The sequence below is a fragment of the Coturnix japonica genome, chromosome 14 (assembly GCF_054131305.1).
Source record: "Coturnix japonica strain WE chromosome 14, WE-NBRP24, whole genome shotgun sequence".
NCBI lineage: Eukaryota > Metazoa > Chordata > Aves > Galliformes > Phasianidae > Coturnix > Coturnix japonica.
In genome coordinates, this window is record NC_140676.1 from 3,177,118 (window position 1) to 3,201,590 (window position 24,473).

Here is a 24,473-nt window from a genome sequence, read left to right on the forward strand (position 1 = left end):
TAAACTTCAGAACAAATTAAATGAAGCTTTTACATGCTGCTGATACCACCTCCAAATGTGGTAGACTCGAAATCAGCTCTTCAGTAATGTAAATTATCCTTTTGAAAGTAGTCTTTTCTTGGAACCTTTTTAAGTTTATGTGTGAAGTTTTGAAGCAAACGTGTCACTTTTCCTTTGAACAAGTCTTTCTTTCATGGTACAGCACCATAAGGTAAATTATCTTTGAGGAACATAAAGCACATTCAAAACACTGCTTTCTCTTGAATGTAGGACATCTTAAAATTGATGGAAATTTTACTGGCCTGAGGTCATAATGTTTAACAGGTTTATCTAATTTCATTCCAGAGCATTTACAAAGTCAATTTATTTTCCCTTTCTAATCATAATCATTCTTTGACTGGTTCTACAAAGCTTATTATGCCTAGAAAAGTACAAGGAGAGGACTACCTAGATTTCTGCAAACAAGACTTCAAAGAACAACTGCAGTATACTTCTTGCAAACAAGCCACATGGACTTTAAAAAGTCATGCTTAAAATTTAGCTCAAATTAGTGCCAAAAGCTAAACTTGTTAGACTAAGTTACACCAGTTTGTTTATTAAAATACTGACATTATACTTTATCTTCTCTACAGATCAGAAAAGGCAAATAGCCCAGAGAGAGATGAAAAAATGAAACAGTGAAAAAAATTCAAGAATTGTTGTCTGATCTGGACAGATGGATTGAAGATGGAAGAAGAGAAATCGGGTACTTCTGCTTATCAAAGTACTTAGAAAACAAACAAAAAAATCATTCAACATTTGCCTATGGCCAACTTTTTGACTCCGTGTCACATTTACTTGGAATAAATTTTGCTTTTTTGTTATAAGCCAGTAAGATCATCATTTGTTATCTACTGCCATACTGAGGTAGAACTGCCATAGGCAAAGCTATTGGACACGTGTCTTTTCTGAAAAAGTATGAGGCAGTTTGGCTAAAAAATAGGAGGAGGACTGGAATATTTTATACTCAGTTAAATCCAAAGAAACATTTTATCATAATGACATTTGTCATCAGCATTTTGTGTCTTCTTGAGCAACTTCAAGACTTTCTTGTTACAATGGCAACAGCTGTTACATAAATACTTTCCTTCTCAGAAATAATTTACACAATTTTCCTCCACCTCACATCAATACTGCACATTATTATGTGCAGCTTATTACTTTATAAGTTCATGTGGCACAGTACTCTGCAATGGTAACCCCTACCTCATCTTTACACTCAGGTTGTGCCATGCTTAATCTCTAAGACTGAGTAAACCTAGAACAAATCACAGTGCCAAAGAAGATCAAATGCATTTTGCCATTGTTTTAATACTTCATTTGTACTTACCCGCAGGTAAATATTTCAGCTGGTTGTTAGCCAAACGAAGATGACGTAAAGATCTCAGGCGACCGATCTCTGGACACACAATTTCAAGGGCATTATCACTTAGGTCCAGAAACTGCAGTTTAACGAGGGAGCCAATGGCTTGTGAGAGAACAGATTAAAACATGAATGTGACCCAACAGTAATGTTAAAATCTTAATAGGACTACGAGGGGATAAAAAGCCACAGTACCTTACACCTAAGTATCAGCAGATTTTGACGCATTAAAGTCAGTCTGACAACTGAATGACATAGTTGATGAAAATGCTCGTCTAAAAAACTGTATCGCTGGCAGTGAGATTGGGAGGAAAAGAAAAGTGATGGACACGATACTTCCATTTCTAGATTCTCCTCAAGTGATTCTGCTCTGTATTTGGTTTTTTTCATTCTTTTGCGTCCATCCAACAGAGCTTAAAGTACTTTACTGAAGTTGGACATAGAATTCCACATTTAATGCACAGAAGACTAATACAAGTTCCTGATTTCAGGTTTCAAAAGTCATGACATAAACCAACAGAGTATTGTAACCAGCTCAGAGCAGAAGACACTCCAGATTTTGTTTCTGTAGATGAATGCCATTTAGCTACTCCAGTTTCTTCAATTAGAATTGAAGCAAACAGCATTCAAATGTATTTGAGAGTTCATTAGAAGAATTTAATGTAACATAAACAAGAATATTATCAACTAAGAGCTATACTGCTATGTTTTGTATCAAAGTCTTTAATGTTTTATGGGAAAATAAAGGAAAAGATAGGCCTCTTCAAAGAAGAAAAATGAATATTTTATGATTCCTGCCACTTATTGTGAGCTGGTAGATTACTTACCTTCAGGTACAACAACTATGTTATTTGAATGAAGGTACCTGGGAGGAGGAGAAAAAAAGCAGAGGACACCACCTGTTACCCTCAAGGACTTCTGCTACATAATCAGTTTGCAAAATATCCAATTTCAGACTGAAAGAACACCCTCAAAGCCATTCCTCTTTATGACCATAAAAAGCTGTGGACACCACATAAACTGGCAATGGACAGGTACTTAAGTTTCAGTAAAAACTAATAAATGATAAACTTATAAATAAAACAGAATGACAAACAATTATTTCAAATGGAACATTCACAGTTACAATAATGGGCCTCAGATCTAAGAGTCACAAGAAGAAAACAGGAAGGAAAAACAATGAAGCAGACAGAATAAGTAAAGTCAACCATACTTGATCATCAGGTTTCCCCACACAGAATGCAAGACAAGAAAAGAGAAAAAAAAAACAACAAAAACAAAACTGGCACAAACTATACCAATTAGAAACATTTCTCTCTGTACTTTAGAAAAATAAATAAATAAATCTTGCACCTTACCTGACTGGAGAAAAATGATGCAGTCACCTTAATTGAATTTTTCAGCTCTAGAGTATATTCTTCCAAAGAAAAACCCAATGTTGCCCATTGTCACTTAGTTACTGAGACCAGGTCTCTCACTAAAAATATTCAGCACCCCCTGCTGGAGCTCTCCCTGCACTGCAACTCACTTCCTACAGCAACGTGGGTTTCTCTTATTTTAATTTTGATGCATAAAATCAACATGGCTGCAAATGAACAAATGGCTCTGGTAGAAAACAACACTAATAGAATTTTCAAGTACTGATATACATTGGTGAAGAATATTGAGCACTCAGTGCTGAATTGCCAAAGGCACACACAAAAACGTTACAGACAAGTTTGTTTTTCTGTTCTACTCAAACAGCATTCCCAGAAGTAGCAGCTTTGTCTTTTTCAGGCAGATAGAAGCAAAGAACATTTCAACTGCGTGTAGCATTTATTTTTCTTTAAAAGCTGCAGGAAGTTTTGTAAAAATGTAGGAAATAAAGAACAGCTGATGGTTTTGTGAAAGCCTTCATTTATAGCCTTGATGTGAGAATTCTCCTACTCATTTCAGCTGCAGCTCCCAGAAATACTCCTGACTATTTCACTCAGAAATTTCAGGTAAATTAGAAAAGGCATGTAAGGATTTACAACAGGTCTCCCAGTATGACAAACACAATATATACAGAAGTAGACAACAGTAAAGTTCTTAAAAACATATAGTGAAATTGATACAGATTTTTATTAAATTTGTCTATAACTTTTTTTTTTTTTTAAGAAAATATTGTGGTCTCTTCTCTGACAATGAGCAGCTCTTACTGCCTGTTCAAACACTGCCTTGTGCTATTAAAGCTACACAATCACAGGCGCACTGCAATTCTTTGTAAACCACTAGAACGTACAGAATAATGGTGGTACAGCTATGATTGCTAATTAGGTATCACTCTTATAATAGGTGCTTGTAAGATATTATTTTAAGTAATAATTTACACAGGTCTTCCCTAAAGGCATCATCAGATAGCACGGAGATCTCCTTATGCCCCATGGCAAATCATTAAACACCAAGTATATGAAGTATTTATTTTTCTGCTCAACAGCATAAACAAACTCTTAAGACTCCAGCATGATGAGACAAGACTGTTACTTAAGCAAGTTGGAGGCTGCAGTGACATACAAAACAGCTCAATTATACACTGGTCACGTGTACCAGAAAGGTGTGGTCTCAAGGACCAAATTAAGATGACAAGATCAGACAGCTGAATGCAGTAGGCTATTCAGATACACACCTCCTCCTGTTTGGAGCTTTTCATTACATAGAATCAGTGGTCTATCAGTTACCAAACCAAACGTTAGAAAAATGAGTTACAGTGGGATATGGGAATGTCCCTCTTATCCTCCATCCTCCAATTCTATTAAGCAAGGACAGCATAACCTCAACAACCACAAAAAATAGGGAGTGAGGGAAACTGTTGGCTCAGACTTGACAACTTCAATTTAATTGCCAAAACAGAACAGTTCACATGATGTCCCCTCTTTGGGCTAAACGGGATAATCTATTCTATCTCCAGTTGTTATTACTCATACTTGCCTATTCCTGCTCCTATTTGTCTTGATTAAGAAAAGAAAAAAGCCACGCTGCACAGACCACCTTCTACAGCCAATAAGACTGCAGTCATTATGACTCTTGTAGCTGGAGTGGCAATGCACAGCCAGGGATGGGCTCTGGCTCTATCACAACCACTGCATTCGAGTACTTTATATAAGAATTACAAGTTTACACAGGAGTTGGGGGTAGGTGTTTTTATCCCCTTAAAGCGTGGACATTTGTATAACAGTTCTCATTATTCAACATATGAAATCCACACACTGAACATATCTGGATACAGCACCACTTGAAAACATAGAAAAAGCACCTTTTTTGTCCTCCAATAGAACTCTTACTTCATAAAAGACAGGCAATATACAGCAATACATTACAAAACTATTTTGAGATGGACCAGCACAATAAGAATATATTAGAATTCCTACACAAACTCACAATTCCACGAGGTTTGGAAGCTTCTGTGCAAGGTTTTCTGGCTGAAAAAGAGTTAGAGATTTTTAGGTTTCAAAACAAACACACACATTGTGTACCCAACTAATTTTACTAAGCTCACTAAAACATGTTAGCAGCTAGTGACAGAAGAACTGCAACAAAATGTTGGCATACAATATCCTACTTCCACACCCCCACATATTCTCCACCAGTGCAATCTGGGATATTTCAAGGAAGAACAATTCATTAGTAAAATTGAACTACAGCCTAGAAGTGACAATAATGTATCCTCAAGCAAATGGTATGAGGACTTCTGGGGCTGAAAAGATGAAATGTAATATATTTTCAAAAGCAAAGTTTTAAAATGAATTAGTTGAGGCTGAGAGATTGCTGAGAAGCTGAGACTTGAAGGGAAAGACTTAAAGGGGAACAAGATCTATGCAAGATACCTTCATATTAACACATTATTTTGTAATATTAGTAAACTAAGGTCTAAAAATTCTGCGTACCTTAATCAATAACCATAAAGTCAGGCACGCCAAATCCAACAAACTAAATTGCCATATTTGCATGTTAACATGTTATCGTTTTCATAATTACTGATCTATAGCTGCAATTCAATTCCTTGATGGCATTTATAACCAAGAACGTCTACCACAAAATGGGCTTGCTAAGTTTGAAATGTTGGTTATCATACTTAAGATTGTTAAAGGTTAAGATTGTTTTATAAATTTATTATGAAGAAATATGTAAACCTGAAACACGATATGCTTATACAACAAGCACACTACGTGCTAGATTTGAGCACACACATAAAAAAAAAAACATATTTGTTTTTAACTGAGCAGCAGATACGGTTCTGTAATAAATGAACCAGCTGACCTCCAGACTCAAGAATCAGGCTAAACTGATCAGCTGTTGCCACCTACTGGAAGGTTTGCTGCCGTACATTTATCAGCACGGGAGGCTGCTGAGAGTAGAAACTTAATATGGGAAAAATACACAATGGCTGCAACATGCTCAGATCCAAATTAAATACATCAACATTCAAATTAAGAATATTAAAAAAAAAAAAAAAAAAAAAAAGTAGCTCTTCGATCCCAAACTCTTTATTCTATTAAGGACACTAATCTGAAATACAAGCATTTCCACATTACACATCCAGTTTCTAACTGTTTCATCTTAAAATACAAAGATAAAAGAGAGGAACAACTCCACAGTTTACAGCTGTACAGTTTAGAATATCTATCACAAATTCAATTTGTCTTCTTGAATGCCACAAAAAACAACTGGTCTAAGTCAGATCCTTTCAATACAACATCCCACAAAAACATTAAGGTTAAAAGGAACTATTCGTGGTTCATCCACTGAGGAATAAACTCAGTGACAGGGACTGTGGTCTTTGTTGTAGACACAACAACTAATAACAATGATGGATGAATAATCAGTTCTGCCACCAGCTGAGGGAAGTCTGCCTCATCCTCAGAGGGCATATCTGAATAAGTGAACCTGCTGATCCCGTCTCAACAGGACAGCATTGCACATTCTGAATTAATAAAGTGAGAACAACTGCCTTTTGATACGGCTAGTTCATGCTTCTGACAGTGCCATGAAAGCACACTCATTTCTTTTTATAGATGGGTAAACAGGATCACTAAAATGCTAACGTTATCAGTCAAATACTAAACAGGAAGGTACAATACTAAGTTGGGATATAGGCGTGCTATACATCTTCCTGACCCTTGTGCAGCCTTGTGCCTTTTTGGGGAACACGCTGCTGACTTCACCTATTTTTTGTCTACTACAACTTCCAACCTGCATTCTGCTGAATAAATGCTCTGTTAGATCCAATTTTGGGTGCCCAAGTCATAGCTGTAGTGTTATGCACTTGAATAAGATTCCACCAAGTCACATTAAGAGAAAGTTATCCTGGTCACTTTGAATACTAATTCTATATTTCGTGCTGTTTGAAAGTAAAATGTAGATCTTGCTCAGGCAAATTTAAGTGTTGTTTCAGTTCCATTATCTCACAACTCACTTACAATTATAATTACCTTAAGAAAAATAAAACCGGTAGATACACAGAAAAGTGGTAGACAAAAACTCTCCATGTTAGTTCCATCTTTTGAGTAGTGCAACCTTCATGAGTCTTACATCACTAAGCAATCATTGACTTCCAGGTTAATTTTTAAAGCAGTTTTACTTTTTAACCATGAATGCCACGATTCCATTAAATCATTAAGCAAAAAGTCTTGCCCAAGAAATACCAAAGTAACTTTCTACAGCACTTGCAAACTTAATTGATTTCAAAGATGGAGGAAGGTATAAAACCTTCAGAATCCTTTCAGCTCTTGCCCTGTGTAACAAAGCCTTTATTAAGGAATTCTAACGCATCACTGTCAAAGCTTTAAAAACTACTACTTAAGGCAAGAGATGTCAAAAACAACCACCACCCCTCAACCCTTGAGTTAGTGGTTTATTCTTCCTACTGTTGGCAGATTACAGAAAACAAGTTTCAACTGGAACTTTAACAGAAAGCTTAGAATTAGATTTTGGGATTGGCATTGCCTTTACAGTAAGATATACACAAAGCTCAAAGCTGTTGAACCTGATGTAGCTGGACTAGACAGCACAGCATCTCCTAACAATAGAAGGATGTGACCACTGATATTTTGAGCAAGATTTACCAGTTAAAAAAAAAAGCATGCAACACAGACCAATAAAAACAACAGCATTGGATCTTAAGAGCTTCAACAGAATATATTCAAAGGCATATGATTTCCTTTATTATACCCTACCTTATCCATCCAAGTTAGAACATAATACAACCACACATGTTGCATGTACTTCACAAGGGATCACATGATTCAGGATCAAATTTGCTAAACCATTTTGTAAATCATCTTTCCTCTTTCAAAATGAGACAGTAAACATCACAAGAAAGAAGTTGTCGTACCAATGTGGTCAGAGAATTTCGTTTCATATAAAGTCTCTCCAAGTACTGCAGCCCCTCATCTTTCAGTAACTCCAAAGGAAAATGATGCAGATTTCTGTAATTTAGGAACAAATTCTTGTGCTTTTCCAGCTTTGCCTCAGAGATTGTTTTACATAGTTCTGATGCCATGACTAATTCTGTTCCAAACACCACATCTAGTGCACTGCATCTTCTAAGATCAGGTCCATTTCTAGGAGACAAGAAGAGAGAACAAGACAGTATTAAGGGCTATGCCACGCAATCTTTTTGCGAGTCAGACTATTAGTTATCTATAACTATCAAAACAGCCATTCCATTCAACACATACTCAGAACATTCACACCATCAGTTACATTAGAAGCAACTTTTTGAGCACTTTCTGCATAGTGTTCAAGTGTGCTCACATCAGCATTAAATAGATATTAAGGCATACGCAATGAAACAACGCTTCTTATTTCCCCAATCATTTTCCATTGACCTTTCAGATAGTACTGCCATAGCTGACATCAGCAGAGGAAAAAAAGAAATCTCTCTCCTACCCACCACTGATATTCTACATCTACTCTGTGGTGTGTGCTAACAATGCACAGATCATCAGCAAAATGCACAGTTTATCAGAGGACGTGTGCTTGGATGACTTAAAAACATCCTCATGTAGATTTAAAACCAACGTGACAACAGGCTATAAAAGTCTGTTAAGTCTTCCCACATAAAATTATGGGGAAGCATTATCATTTGTTATCATTTGTATAAGGTATTTGGATGGAAAGCAATAAGACCATCTGAAAAGAGGATAATCAATGCAAGAGAAACTTGAAATTTTGCAGCATCAGCTGTAGCTGTGACAGCAGACTTGCAGCAGTCCTAGAAAACAGAAACGAAGTATCCAGCTTTACCAATGACTTCAAAGCCAGAAAACTGAAACATGATGATTAATTTTTAATTTACCTGCATGTGAAGCCAGGCTTTATTTAGCTTATCTCAAAGGTACAAACAACATTCTAGTTGTCATTACGTTGCATAAATTTGGATAATAAAAGCAATGCCGCCTCCTTTAAGCTGCCTCAAAACTCAGAATATATTCAGAATATTTATAAAAGTAAAGTTAAAAGCTTGCTATAGCCTTACGTGTATAAGCTCATCTCCATTAAGAAAAAGGAATCACAACTGCTTTCCATCAATAACATCTGGCCTGTTAGTTTATTGCTTTACTGATGGAAGGATTTCTCTTCTTACCTAGTAAGGAAGTGAAAGCACTGAGCTATCACTAAGAGTGTCACCTGAGGCAGATCTTTGTGAGTGAAACTCAGCTGAGGATGGAGAACTGGACCATACGTGTAAACCAAACCACAACATCAGTTGCAATAATTCGACTGATTTGCAGACAAGCAGCTCTTAGAAATGACCTATGTCCTTCTGGAAGAATGCAGCATTTATTTCCTTCAAGTGCCATAGGTGCTACTAATCACAGCTGGGTTGTAACATCCTGTATACCCTCTCCAGTCTTATTTTATACCCTGTTCAAGAAGTGCTAAGATCAATTCTGTAAGCAAACGATTATTGCGTTAAGAAACCTCCATGGGACTGGACAGTACCAGTATAACTCTTTACAATTAGAGTTTACATCTAAGAAACATCACTGTAAGAAAAAGGCACCTCCATCAGCTGCCTTGAGGAGACAGGGTACAGGTCAGCTGCAGGTCTGTGGCAGCAGACATTAAACCACTACAAATCCCACACTGATTATCAGAATTAAAATTACTCAAGGAAAAAAATAGGACTTGTAATGCACATGTTGCATAAATATTTGGGTACCAGCTGCTACTACACAAGAAACGGAAAAGCTTGTCTTTCCCTGATGTCAAGTGAAGCAATTCCAGTGTTTTCTCTTCCCCCTTTGATAGCACAGCTCTCAGCTCTGAGTTCTATATATGAAAAACATAAGAGAAAACAGATCCAGAAAACAGGCACATAAACGTCCCACAGCTTTCTGATGAACACTGAGGAACAGAGGAGCTCGGTGAGGAACTGATGTGGCTGCTGTGAGGGCTGAATCCCGGCTGCTTCACACAGCATGGAAAAGATAAAAACGTGCACAACTTATAAGGTAAAACTGCTCCGAATGACCGAGACAAGCGGCCCCCGACCGGATCGCCTGAGGGGAGCGGCGAGAAGGCCTGTGGGGGCTGAGGAACGGACAGAAAGGGAGCTCGGAACGGGAAAGCCTCGCACTCACACTGCGGGATAAGCACCGTGCTCTCCCGGCAGGTAAAAACAGCGGAGATACCGCCCTCATACAGCCCGACACCGCCACACAACGCCAACACTCACCGGACCCACACGGCGCCACCTCCGGCTCCAAACAAAGGGGCGGAGCGGGCGGATCTCGCGAGTTTCCACGCGGCGGCGGCCTGTGAGGGGCGGGCCCGGGAAGATTGATTGGATTCTTGTGGTGTTACACAGGGCTCAGCTTGTTCTATCGGATATTTACAGTGTCCTGTGTGTGAACATGAACCAGGAGATGGCCTTCAGTTCACTGCTGAGGTAGGTGGTCCAGGTGAAGCTGGGAAGAGTCACGAAACGCTTCTTTACATACGCGGTGGATGGAACACAGTTTGCCCAGAGAGGCTGTGGAGGTTAATGACAGCAAATCCCCTCAAATTCAGTACATTTAGCATCACTGGGTATTTCCAGGTGAATATGTTGAATTTTGTTGACAGAACTTGAAATTTAAAAATAAAAAAGTCCTACAAAATTGAACATTCTCCATTTTTATCATATTATACTGCACACACACACACATATATATATGTATATATATATATTTCCCATTCTGTTCAATAGCAGTCGAGTGGCCTGCATTTATACCACCAGCACTTCAGGACTATAAAGACAGCAATTACGTTTATTTCCTTGTTAATTACTTGTTAATGCCACATGGAATGGGGTCCTGGGCAGCCTGATTTATTGGTTGGTGATCCTGCCCACTGCAGGGAGGCTGGAACTCGATGATTTTGAGATCTTTTTCAACCCCAGTCATCCCATGTTTCTATGATCTCTTTTGTATTCTGAGTGTGGGGGTTCCTACTACCAGTTCATTAAAAAGCCTTCTCCCATTTGACAATAAAGAGGAAAGTGTATGATCCTTTCCAGACTGCTCAGTTAGCAGAAGAGTCTTTGTATCAAGAGAGAAACCATTCTTTGCCAAGACAAACATCCTTCCCCATCTCAACTATATTACATTTTCCTCCTAATCTGCTGTGAGTGTTCACATGTCACTATTTCTTTGTCCTTCTGAAGCAGTCACTTTAGATTATCTGCTGTTTTGCATAGCCTGCAATTGTTGCACTCATTCATTCTCAATCTGATTCTTCTTTCCTAACTGATGTGATTGTGGTTTCCCAAAGTTATGTCATCAAATTCTGTGCAGTGGTTATTAAAGGCATTACAATCTCAGATCTGCAAGCTGATCTCTGAAGTTCTGATCCTGAACAGCACAGGTGTAAAGTCTTTTCTGTGTAGTCACAAGGCTAAAAACGATGAGCAGAACAGGCAGTGCTGGAATCTGATCTTCCATTAAGGAGAATGCTTGGCTCATTGTTGCCAAGTCATTCCCATCCAACCAGAGGGACTAGTGGGAAACCCTTTGCTAAGTTAAGTACCAGGTTATTCTCACTTAACTGTGGTGCGATTCTTAATTTTGTGCTTATGGGAGCAGGTAACAAAGGGTCTTGAAATTCACATCTTGCTCAGGATGACTGATCTCATCAGTGTCTATATGGAGAAAATACTAAACCTTGTGTTGAAATGCAACAGCTTTATAGGTCTGTGTAGACATTTTGCTGTTGCCAATGTCTTCAGTTCTTTACTGAAACAAATACAGTAATTGGAGCAAATGGGTACAGCTCCTCTGGTGGCCACCTTTGCACCAAACCTATACAATGTGCATTAAAAGGGATGATTCTTCAATATCAGATGTTTAGCACAAGGTTGGTACCTGAGACAAACAACTTTGGTAAGATGCAATTGGACTGTGTGGTACATTTGCAAGATCTCACAGCTTGATAACTCCTTTTTCATAGTCAAATGGAAGAAGAAGCTGTTTAACACATATTTTCCTAGCTCAGGATATTTGACGTTATCTATTGAAATGGCAGCATTGCAGGTGGCTTCTTCCCTCATCTATGAAAAGCAATGACTTACACTTTTCTTCTAACAGGAGTGTGACAGCCTCATATCATCACCAGATACACAGACTGAGCCATTAACAAACTTACTTTCCCACTTTACTAGACAGACAATATGTGCTATTGGCTCTACTATTACTTTTTGAGTTTACATTTTCTTAATTCATTGTTTCATATCTGATAACTCGACTTAATCTCATTTTCTCAGTACAATGTTTCACATAATGCTTTTGCAATATACTCAGCTTTCACACAAACAGTGGAAAAACATTGAGAAGTGAGGATATTTTCTACATTTTTATTTCTTTGTTTTGCTTTGTTTCATGGCTTTGTTATCCCTAAATCCTGAGCTTAAACTCTGCCTTCTGCAACAGTACCAAAGTCTGGACGGCAGAGGGAGCTCCTGTCTGCCGAGTGCCAGCATGGCAGTATTTGCTGTGGGTATGTAGTTGAAGACTGTTGTGTTTTTGTTGTTTCTTTTTTCTCGCAGTTCATTCGTTCTTGTATTTGTTAAAGTTGATCTGCCTCCTTCTTCACCTTGACATGTCTCATTGTGTCAGTAATGCTGATGGAAACATCTTAATGCCTAAATTTGAAAGAAATCTGAAAGAAATTCATGTGTTTTTTCTGCTGTGGTTCAAATAATCTTTTCTGATAATTGAATATTATATTAAAACTGCCAAATTCCAATTTGGGCTTCATTCATTAGTTGAGGAAAAATTCCTGATAACTACATTGATTGTGTTATGGATTAGACTCCGTATAAAGTAGTGGAAAGTGCTCACAGTTTGAAACAACCTTAACACAGGATACATGAGCAGTAGATTTTGGCTCTGATGGTGCAGTCTCTGTTCAGTTCTGAATTCCCATTGATATAACTCATCTCAACTGGAAAAAGAAAAGTGTTGCACTGAAATCCCAGGAACCAAATTCCTCTGTCAATGCACTGAGCAGGTAAAACAATGGGCAGAACAAATGTTTCTGCCTCTGCTCCAGTAGGAAATCTCAATATAAGATCACCGCAGAGGTAACAAGTGAGCCACCTCTCCAGTGTGTATTACATTGTTAGACCTTTAATGGCTAATAACAGCACAAGTAAATGATACAGCAGTATTTTATGCTACATTTGTTGACAAGACAACCAAGTTAATTTCAACTAAGCAAGTATTGCTTTTTGCAGTTATCACTGTATGTGACAAGTGTGTTAATGAATAAAATTATATTTTGGATTTCACTTTATGAAACTTCTTAAACTTGACAGATTGTTTGACGTTAAACCAGAAAAGCAGCAACAAATTTAGGCAACCTGTGGTTGTTCATTAGTTTCAGGCTGCAAACGGTACGACATGTTCTTTGGTCTACTTTTATATAACCTCAATAGTAATTGTTATTTTTACTGCTGCCCTCTGCTGTCATTGAGCTGCTGTGGTGGTTATTTCTGTGTTCTTCCAGGCCCGAGATCTGCTTTCCCTTTGCTTTCATTGCACTTCCCCTGAGTACAGCCCATACGTTTGCTGAGTTTGCACTTGGTTTCTGGAGTATTTTTAACGATACACTGGGTCTGATCCTAGCAAACACTGTTGTTCATTCACCTGAAATAAGTGGCTTTAAGGTTATTCTGAAGCTGTCCTACTTCCAGGTGTCAGACTCACTCCAGTTCATCTCTCCAATCTGATACAACTATTGCTAGCAAGCATCGTTTTCTATCTCCTCTTAGCCATTTACTTTTTCTGGGAGAGAAGTCCCATGCTTTTCAGTGTGTCATAACAAAGATATACTTTGAAGAGAGACTCCATATGTCCAGAAAAGTTCCATTGTTCCTCAGGATTTACTTCAATTTGGCAAAAATATTGAATCCTTATGTCCTTGTTCACAGGTCTGTAATTTTAGTGCATCCAAGATTCAACTCCAAGTGTGCTGCATTTGTTGGTTTGGGGTTTTTTATTACATATAATACACATACTTGAAATCATGTTTCTGTGTGTTTATGAGATGCCTGTATTCCTTATGGAAAAGTTCCAAGTGAGGTGCCAAATATCTTGACTGTGTAAGAGTGATTGTTTTGTGATTTTATTCTGCCATTTGTATCAGAAGGGTGTTAACTCTGTGACCTGTTACGTTATGATAGAAACGAGGCAGGTGGTGAGCTATTTTTCATTCCCAGTGAGTATAAATAGTGAAGGGGGGAAGTGTGGTGTATACACTGCACTTTGATTTATGCAGGCGTACTGTGGGACCTGTTATATTGAAGTCAGATATAGAAATCTGTTCCTGAGCCCAGTGGGAGATTTGCTTGCAGAGAGCTCAGAGGCTTTCTCCTTTCTGTGTGAGCCGTCCCTTTGGTTACCTGGGGTCTGACCTGTCCTTTTATTGAACACACTAGGAGCAGCTCAATGTATGTCTGGGTGTTCCGCATGTTGGAGGCATTCAAGACTGCATTCTGTTTAGTGCAGATTTTTTAGTGTTCAAAAGCAAACCAGAAAAGTCAAAGAGAATGCATATTTGTTATTGTTATGGGCTTTGCTTCTTCTCAGAAATATTCAATGTGAATCCCTGAGCACTTCATTAGTGCAAAGTCCAGCAGTTAAAAAATGAGCAGGTGGCAGAAAATCCAGATAATGTTTAAGTGGGCTCAGGGAGAGACTAAGATAGTGGTTAGTAACAGTTTGGCAGTGAGTGGTGCTTAGAAAACATAGGTGTTCTTTTTATCTCCTCCCTGGTTTTGTACCATTTGCAACGTAACTTTGAAAAGATCTTTCCAGACTATAAAACTGTGGCAGAATACCAGGTACTAACTTCAATTTTCCTTGACATAAGAAGTGTTTTGGAGAATATGGCATTGCATCTGGCTCTGCTCCTAGGGAACTGTTCTGAACCACATCCATAACAGCTTTAAATGCTCAGTATGACAAAAAGAGCTAGTTTGTCTCCACTCGGAATCAGAAATGAAGATGCAGACTAACTTCAACTGACTGAGAATAAACCTTCACGCTGAAACTATTTTTCATTTTTACTAATGGCATGGGAAAAAGTGTCATGTGCCCCTCACTCTCTTCTAGGAATTAATAGCCCATAATTCTGTGACAGTGAAGTAATTAGATCTAATAAACCCTTCTAGTGGCCCAGTGCTTTTAGAACTGAAGTCATACTCAGTGAGTTCAAGTTTCTTAAATACACACTGGTGTGCTTAGAACCATTATCCTTTAGTGAGTGGTTGCACTTGTCTCACAATAATCCGCAGATACAAATTACAGCAGCCAAACCAGTACAGTTCACAAAAGAAGCACAGCATGTATTTGTTTCTTTATAAAATGGAAGCCAGTTAGACGGCTACATACAAAGCACTCACAGATGCTGGAGAATACATGCCTGTCAGTGTACCAGTGCAACAGTAAATGCAGCACTGTTTGGCCTCTACCTTGTTTTCAAAAATCAGTCTGCATAGTCATAATACACTCTTCAACAAATATGGAAAGCTGGGAAATTGATAGGCTGCTGTGATAGTATGAAGTGGAGAAGGACGCTTCCATGAAAGATTTATGGAGTTTAGTATGCCAACATTTAACAGCATACATCACATTTGTATGGGTTGATGACAGGATAAGTTTTGTTTCCTGAAGAGGGGGTCAGCTCTCAAAGATTTCACCATCTCAGTTGTACAGAAAGCTGTGTCAGTGACGCAAATATTTTTCTTCCATTTGCACGTGTTCCCTCCCACACCTCTTTACTACGTGACTTTTCAAAGCAATACAGGGTGCATTACGAATCTCTTGTGTTTGAAAAATCTCCAGACATTTTCCTTCCGCTCCTTAGGAAAAGGACCGAACTGAAAGGACATGAAATAACTACTGACAATATTTTTCCTCACAGAAAGACAAAGTCAAGGATCAGTGCAAAGCAGCACATTGAAATATAAGAGAAAAAAGAAAAAGGAGCGAAGTTTAGTACATAAAAGCATCGCAGCACAAGTGATTAAATGAGACTCAGTGTTCTGTCTTCAGTTGCAGTTTAAAGTGTTTGAGTCTGTTCTACACCTGGTGGCAGAGCTCAAAAAACACAAAAGGTACAGGACGCAGGGGGAATTCTCCTTTTCCTGGAGGAAGTTTTGCCCTGAGGGACAGACTTTTCAGCCTGAAGCACTGTCTGTCAGAGCACTATAGAGCACTACAACAAACACTTCCAGTCCTTGCTGGAAGATCACTCCTGAACTGAGAGAAGAATACTTTTGCACAACTTTAGTATTAGTTTAAAAGTAATTTTGAATCTGGCAGATTTAGAAGGTCTGTAATAAACTAAGAATTTTCAATGCAATTCATCTTGCTGATTTAAGGTTTTCAAAATTCTGCTCAGTTTTTTTGTTGTTACCATTGTTGCAATAATTTACACTTTCCCTTGAATGGCAGTAACTCAGTTACGTAAGTAAGGAAGAATTTGCTGTTTTCCCTTTCTATTAAGCTTCTCATTGATACATGAGCTAGGTGAGGCAATATTTCTCCATGCTTTTACTAATACAAAACTAGAACAGGGCAGGATCTTTTTGCAAATAAACCCGCATGCTCAGCAAAATTGAAATTCATCTCAACGCAGAGATCCATTGCACTCCAAATTAAAGCTCCAAGTACAATAACAAGAAATGTCTGGGGGGTTGTAACAGACTCTCATCTCTCAAAGCTGTGACTGTAAATTGCAGTGAATGTTAGCACTAGGAATAAGCTCTGCTTATTTAGTAGGAGTTGGCATTAAGAAGGAGCCAGGATAAAATACAGATTTTGCAGTGCTGAACAAATTACTTAAAAATCTTTCTATAAAATCTTTTATTGCAGACAGGGTCACACAGAAGTAAAGATAGGCCCATATCCTTTAATTTTCCTGCATGCACTGGTGATCTGGTTCAAGCTGACCAATTAAATGTAGTGTACAGGGAAAATACTTGTACAGAATGATTTCTGCTCTGTATTTCATTGGATCATAAAAGTGCTGCTAGTAGTTTCATACTGACTGCTCTGTACAGCTCTAGCTGTGGGCATAAACACAGCTCTTAGGAACAGGACCTGGGCACAAGTCCTCCTCTGTATCTAGCCCTGCCTGGAAGGGAAGCAGGAATCCTTATATAGCCTCCATGTTCATCAGAGTATGGTTTTCAGGCTAATACATCACTATGGATAAAGCCTGGATTAGAATAGTAACACTGCTGGGACTCTACAGCTGCACGGAATCTGCAGTGAAAGGACAATGATAAACATTTCAAAATGACACATAATTTGAAGTCACATTCACCAGTGCAACTGATAAGGTTAGCAGTACTTAATGACTGCAGTACCGTATAAATTCTAGCTACAGATTTACAGGCAGTTCTTTTCCAAGCTAATTGCAACTGGTCATTTGTATTATCTACTTGAGAATTTAAAGTGCTTTAATTTCCTGGAGCTATTTACAAATCTTAAAGAACAGAGTACTTCCTTAAAAGGATAAGAAAAGCTACTGCTCTCATTGCAGCCAGAAAACATTCTTCAGTCAGACTGTCCTTTAACTGTTATGTTGATTGAAGAAAGAGGGTGAAAAAATTAAAAATACATGGGACTCTGTCCTAGAGCACAGAAGTCCTGTGAGGAATCATTCCCAGGGGTGGGAACTTTCTACAAAGACTTTTATTGTCTTTTCCAGATGACAATTCATTGCAGATGGCATTAGAAGCAATGTCCTGATTTTCACAGTTAACATTACTGATTAGAAAGGTTCACACAGGTAAATTAGCTCCCAGAACTTCCAGGGTTTATGCAGTTTTAATTCTTTTGAAGTAATAGTGCACATCTAGGTAGAACATGCTGGCAGTTTCACCCACCCTATATTTCAGTTCATTTCAGAGGATTTTCTAGTGCTTACACTCGTGTGACTCTTTAGCCTGAATACATGAAGGGCATAGATGCCAATTCTGAGGTCACTTTTCAAGGTTCTCATGTTATCACTTTGACTATTTGTAGTACACATTCTAATACATCAAGGACATACAGATCACAAGTGATTATATTCCCTAAGCTGTTCTAATGTACATTTTCTCTCAATTCCAAGTTTTAAATGCTGTTTTTGGTAACTGTTCTGGATGGATTTAGATTGCTGAAAGAGCTATGTTAGAGAGATTCTGACTTTTTTTCAGTATTGATTTTTTTGTTTGCACAATGAATTTGTATAAAAGATGACAATATTGTAGTTATTTTTGAATATTCTGATCTGAAAGATAATGATAACCTGAGCTGGGCTGGCCTTGCCAGGGTGGACAGTGTCAGACTTTAGTAATAACACTTCTCCTCAGCGCTGAAAAGCATTCAAGACATTTGCCTTTTGTTTATAGCTCTTTCCATAAATGATATTCGTCTGAAGTAGCCTGTGAGACAAAGAGTACTTCAGTGTAAACCTTCAAAGGGAGATACCAGAGACAGAGCTGCACACAGGCAGCCTTGTTTGGAATTGTTTCCCTCTTTGCTTTTCAATGCTTGAGCCCCTTCCAGACTGTGTTCTTTAAGAGCATTTGAAAACAGACTCTGCATAACACAGCGGGCACCAGGCAGAGAGACATTTCTTTAACTCTGCCATCTTCCCCAGGTTTCAATTATCAGTTCAGTAACAATAAGAGTATTGATATTCAACAGTTCACAGTTATTTTAGAATCAATTCTTTTTGCTGTAAACTTTCTGGTGTTACAGTTCATGTTTATATACGTCATCCCTTATGCAGTGTAAAACACATTAGTACTTTCCCTATAAGTTAATATATAAAATGTAATATTGTGATTTTGTGGCACCTTTGACACGACAATCCCCAAACAGTTCATAAGCACTACTATGCTTCATTATCCTGTTGGCTGTTTTGGTTTTAAACTCATTTGAGAAATGACTCAACTTGGATTCAGAATGCTCATGTCATTTTGCTCAACTGTTTATAATAAATAATTGAGGATATGGGAATAGAACCCAAATTCTTGCTCATAGCCTATTTTTCACACTTCTGTCCAGAAACGTTGTATAATACAAGTCTGAGCAATGACCAGAAGTCTAACATGGATTATGTTCAGTAATATTGGTTTTCAACATTTAATCTCTACCATCAAAATGCAAGCATTAAAAATATAAATTCCCTTTCATGAGAGAACCATCTAATGAAAAGCTTGTTTATCACTCAATAAAATATGTATATATTGAGATCAACAAAACCGTAATATTTTTATTGGAAGTGATTATATCATCTTCAGATCAAAGCAGCTCAAAACAACACTACAGCTTTTTCAAATCCAGTGTATATATATTCCATGTTCATCGCCTAAATTATTAGTCTTCAAATCTGAGTTCAATTATATGGCCATCTTGTTAGAAAATAACAGTAGATGTACATTTGTGCTGCTGAATAGCAGTGTCCATCACTAAGATTTTATTTCAGAGATGTTCAATGTCCAAATCAGTCAAACTGAATTTAATTTAGACATCTAACTCCCTCAGGCCTGGTTTGAAAATGTCAGCCTAAAATAGCATGTGCTTGAGTACAACAAACTAGGAAGGGACTTTTTATATTTGTATTTGAATGTACTAACTAATATCACTGAATGCATTAGAACATGACTGTGCTTTTCTTCACTGAGCTGAGTTGCCTTTCACAAACTTAAGATAATGGTAAGGAGTCCCTGGAATAATACTACTTCTACTTGCATCACATGAGTAAAATGAGAGAAAGAGTTCCTTAAATTAACCAGGTAGTGAACAACTGATCATAGGAAAGATTAAAATAGCTGCCTCTGAGGTACCAGTTATAGACTGGCCCAAATGCCAAGGGTTTAGAAAGTGAGCTAATGCTCTAAAGAAGAATATATGGATATTAGGTAACTCTCATGAGTCAAGAAGAAAATTTAATGCTTCTTAGTAATAGGAACACAGAAGGCAGAAACACTTTGACTATTTACTTCTGAACGGGACCAAGCTGAATGTTTCTCTGCTCTATTTTCAGTTAGGAAAATGTGAAGTCAGAGGTACAGCCATTAACAATTCACTGTTGTTTGTAATTCAGCAAATGGAATGCAGAAGTTACATATGCATCCTTCAAAGTGTACAGGATCACTCATTGTCAGTCTCCTACCCTAAATCTACATTACCATCTTGGATAATGAAAACGTTCAAAATTCAGAAATTCTTAAATAAGTATTTCTAAAGTTGTTCGTGGTGCTCTCCATCTATTGTTCAGATCCAAATCAAAGAATTCAAAATAAAATTTAAAAACAAATGATTAGGATTGGAATGTTTTTACCAAAATTTGTTGAAAATCTGCATTAAAAAAATCTCAGCATTAAAACTAAATTCTGTGATGTTTTAGATAACAATTAATGAAAGCATTTATATATAATTCAATAGACTGCATTTAGTTTTTGTTTGGGTGCCTGGAAAATATTTTCAGAACTCTTTCATGGGAGATGAAGGTGTGTAATGAGAATAATTCTTTACAACTGAGAATCATTACTGATTGTTTCTTACAGCCTCAAAACAAAAAAGGCAAAGATCGTTACAACAGCTTGGCCATCTTTGTTCATCAGCACAGTTGATCAGTATCAGTGAGTATCTATGTTTTTTTTTTCCATAGCCTTTCCAGAAAAATAAGGTAATTTTCCACCCAGTGAACCATGAATAGTGATAGAAAAGATAAAGATAAACATCTGCAATAATTTTGTCTTCTTCCTTTGACCAAATTATTTGAATTTCATAATTGATACTGAAATCAAGATGCAATTATGATTCTATGATTATTATTATTATCTATGTGGTATGTCACTATATTTGTGTTGCTTCATTACTAGTTTGTTCATGTACTGATGCTATGAGCAATCATGTGCTAATGCAAGTTGAAGGCAATGGGTTACCTCAGATACACTGAGCTATTGCCATGCACAAGAGAAGAGTCTTGAATATGTTGTGCAGATTTTTGACGTGATAGGAGGGCATTTCCATAGTGGAAATTTTTTATAAAATTATGTTTGCTTTGTTGATATATCATGGCTTGCTTCAATTAAAAAAATAATAATAGAACATAGATTACCACAGGTTTTTTTCCACACGTTGCTCAGCAGCTGATCTTTTCTTTCTGCAGGAAGATTCTATATTCTACATAGTAGAGTGCTGCTGTTGGTCTAATTGAAAAATATTTTTTTTTCTTATGGAAAGAGTTTTTAACAAAGGTTGTTCAAACTACTCCTTTGAAGTAACTGATCTAATGCTTCTCACAGCAGCATCTAACAATAAGACAAAACTTTCAGAGCTGATCACAAGCCACAAACGTTGCCTGACTCAGAATTCAAAAAATGAAACCAATAGTCAGCATAGGCTTTTTTTGTAGTCTATTTTAACTGTTCAGTCTGCATTATAACAGCAGCTGCAGGGCTGGTTTCTAGCATGGCTGCATGGAATTTCTTTGAATAGAAGTTTCTCCAGATGTAGCTTTGAGTGTGCCAGATGGGCTGGCTCTTCTGTATAAAAAGCAAATTGGAAGCTGAGTCTATGATGCTTTAGCAGCAAGCAGCTTTAATCAGCGCTCACTGAAAAAGTTACAGCAATTCTCTCACCTCCTCCAGTATTCTGACTATTTTGTCAAAGGAAGATTCACAGAGAGAGTAATATGTCTGTACTCCGATGTTCTGTAGCATATTTTTATAGTACCACATTCCAGGACCTCCTTTTTCTCCTCCTACTTCTGTCATCCATTTTCTTTCTCCCAAATATTGCAGGATCCTTAGATGTGTGTTATACCATGAACAGTCAGTCAGATGATGAAAAAAACACATTTTTCAGATGTAGTGGCTTAGTTATTGCCACACGAAGTTCTTTGAGGTTCTTGTCAAGGATTTATTTTATATATATATATATATATATATATATATATATATATATATATATATATAATATTATATATTGAAACTAAATCCTGATGTTTAGAACAAGTGAACTGAAGGCATTAAGACTTCCTCCCACTAGAGGAATAAGATCCACCTTTGTATGAACTATCACTTCTATTTCACAGAATCACTGAAATTTTAAAGATATTTGAAAGATAAATGTCTGAAAACTCCTAAGTTAGTATTGTCCTGATAAAAGTGATATTAAAGGCTGGTATAGTATATAGTGTTATAGTATATTATATATTATAGTATTGTGTTTAAAACTAACCGTACACCTAGTCATTAAAAATCAGTATCTTGTACTATTTTCTTAACATGTGGATGAAGCAGGCACTAGATAAATAGCTCCATGTTATCCACAGGTACAGCATGTAGCGCATGCTGCACACAACAAGGAAATATCACTTATGTGACAAGATAAATAATCTTCAAGAACAGGTCATTTGTGAACAGGGAAAAAAAACCAACACATACTTTCTGTTTCACTTTGTAACTTCATCAGTTGTTCTTCAAAGGTTTGGTTTTCTCTTTTCAAGCTTTACTCTATTGCAACCCCAGATTATTCAGTTCATCTAAGCACTCCTTGGCTTGCATAAAGTCACCATGGTGAATGAGGGAAAAGAGTAACACTATGTCATAGGTTCAAAGCAAAGATTTAAAAGCATTAAAGTAAGTAATATGGAATTTACTTGTTCATTTTCAAGGTATTCTCTTAGGGCTTTGGTTGGTGGTCTAAAGATTTTGCAGTAATTTCTCGACTCTAAAAAGCCTAATGCAAATTTCTAAGGCTCTGCAACTTCACTTGCCTGGAACAAAACACCTTATAAAAGTTCTGTCAAGCTCTCATCAAAAACCCCTGCTTAGCAGAACCTGATCTGTGTTATCAACAACAGCTAAGTAACAACCAGTATTTGTACAGATGTACATCGTTGTACAATGAAAGTCATCTATAATAAATACAATTCCCATTCTTCAGGTAGCAAATACAGTTATCTTAAGCACAATTGTATCTCAATTCAGATGTCCAGAGGCAACACTTTTATGGGAGGCTTAATGAAATTAGCCACCTCCGTGATCAGTTTGATTGCCACATGGCTAACTGTATTACTCACAGTAACAGTATTTTTCAAGATATCTGCATATACAGGTGGAAGGTAGGTGCATTTGAGTTTTATTTTGATGTTTACTCCAATGAGGGTCCAAGAAACGTATACTGTTGAACAGTATATTGCATAACCCTCATTTATAAATCTCATTTTGCATCCACAACAAGAAGAAGGATTGAGAGCAATTCAAGAAACTGCTGACATATTCACAGTGAGTTTTTAATTAGATCTCTCCTTGGCTGAGCATCTTTTTGCATCTTGTTAGAATCTGTGTTCCTTTGCACTTCTCTGAGGTATGTAGGAACAAGAGTCACACAAATGCCTGATGGAAAAGACAGATGAGTCAAACTGTTGGAAAGTTCCCAGGGCAGCAGTTCAGATAACTAACTCTTCAGACTTTTTCCTCTGCTAAATGTCAGATGTGTCACTGGTCTAACAGCCGCTGCCTGAGATTTGATTGTGTGCCAGCGTCACCGCCTCTATGATTAATCAAAGCAGCAAGTGAAAAATCAGAACAGAATATGCTCACCTTTAGTTTTATTCCTAATTCACACGAAGAAAATCAGTAATGATCTTGGTCAAGTCCCGTGCTTAAGTAATAACAGCAAACAGTTACAGAAGTGGTCATACATCATTTGATCATTTCGATGAGACAAGGCAATGCCATTAAATATCTTGCAGGTATACCTTCTCTGCAGCCTCTGTAAATGTTACAAAATTAAAGTGGCAAATGGTGTGGAGGTAATAAACTGTAAATTATATCTCCCCCTGTTTTTCAGGACCACAAAAGCTTTGGCAAAACAGAGTTCAAATCAGAAAGATCAACACACTGAAAACTCCAACCCACTATGAGTCTCCTTCCGACTATTGTCCCAAAACACAACATTAACATCAGGAAACCAGGCTAACATAAACCAGGGTTTTTATTCTTAATAAATATGACTGCATTTGTTCCATTTCTCTTACCCATCATGAAGAACCAGCATCCCTTCTTTGCATGGAATACCAAAGAAAAATAAATATCTGTGAGGAGAGGTTGCTTAGATAGACAAGCATCAGAAAAAATGTATGCAGATAAGTTTATGTTATACACTGATTGTCTTCAGAGTATTAACCACTGTCTTTTTATCTCCTTTTGTAAAAAGAGGAAAATACACTGAAATTCAGTACAGAAGAAGTAAAATCAGGTACTCATGGCTGCCTCTGGATTTGCCTCTCCCTCTGATGTTACCAACTGTTGAACTCATGGCACTGCTTTTCTGCGCATGTAGAATGTAGTTGCAATACAGAATATTCTGAATTGCTATCATTTCCATCAGGAATTTGAGAGGGGAATACCTTTACTGGAATGAAAAATACTTTCCCTCTTCGGACTGAAATGAACTCATCAGCCCAAGAGATCTTAGAACAGGATGTTTATAAATGCAAATTTCTTCTCCTTTGACAATGCAGCCTTTAAAATATCAGACAGGAAAAAGAG

At 37.4% G+C, this 24,473-nt stretch overlaps 1 protein-coding gene and 1 long non-coding RNA gene across 19 annotated transcripts in view; one reads left to right on the plus strand and one right to left on the minus strand.

The window, feature by feature from the left end:
* Positions 1-10,136, minus strand: part of LRRC28 (leucine rich repeat containing 28) — a 44,956-nt gene extending 34,820 nt beyond the window's left edge. For 5 of the 15 annotated variants that reach the window (XR_014934269.1, XR_014934270.1, XR_014934271.1 and 2 more), the window contains exons 1-5: positions 10,104-10,136; positions 7,755-7,983; positions 4,802-4,842; positions 2,230-2,267; positions 1,370-1,507 (exon numbers count right to left, since the gene is read on the minus strand). Coding sequence is in view for 5 of the 15 variants with exons in the window: in XM_015873182.3 (XP_015728668.1) it covers positions 1,370-1,507; positions 2,230-2,267; positions 4,802-4,842; positions 7,755-7,922 (385 nt within the window). In the remaining 10 variants the exon portion in view is untranslated. Of the gene's footprint in view, positions 1-1,369; positions 1,508-1,597; positions 1,694-2,229; positions 2,268-4,801; positions 4,843-7,596; positions 7,984-10,008 lie in introns of those variants that run through there. The other 10 variants (XM_085515327.1, XM_085515325.1, XM_085515320.1 and 7 more) reach the window with 7 other exon arrangements.
* A 25-nt stretch (positions 10,137-10,161) lies between these two features.
* LOC107318868 (uncharacterized) overlaps positions 10,162-24,473 on the plus strand; it is a 58,056-nt gene continuing 43,744 nt past the window's right edge. For 2 of the 4 annotated variants that reach the window (XR_014934280.1, XR_014934283.1), the window contains exons 1-2: positions 10,168-10,316; positions 20,475-20,549. This is a non-coding gene — a long non-coding RNA (uncharacterized LOC107318868). Of the gene's footprint in view, positions 10,317-20,474; positions 20,550-24,473 lie in introns of all 4 variants that reach the window. The other 2 variants (XR_014934282.1, XR_001557559.3) reach the window with 2 other exon arrangements.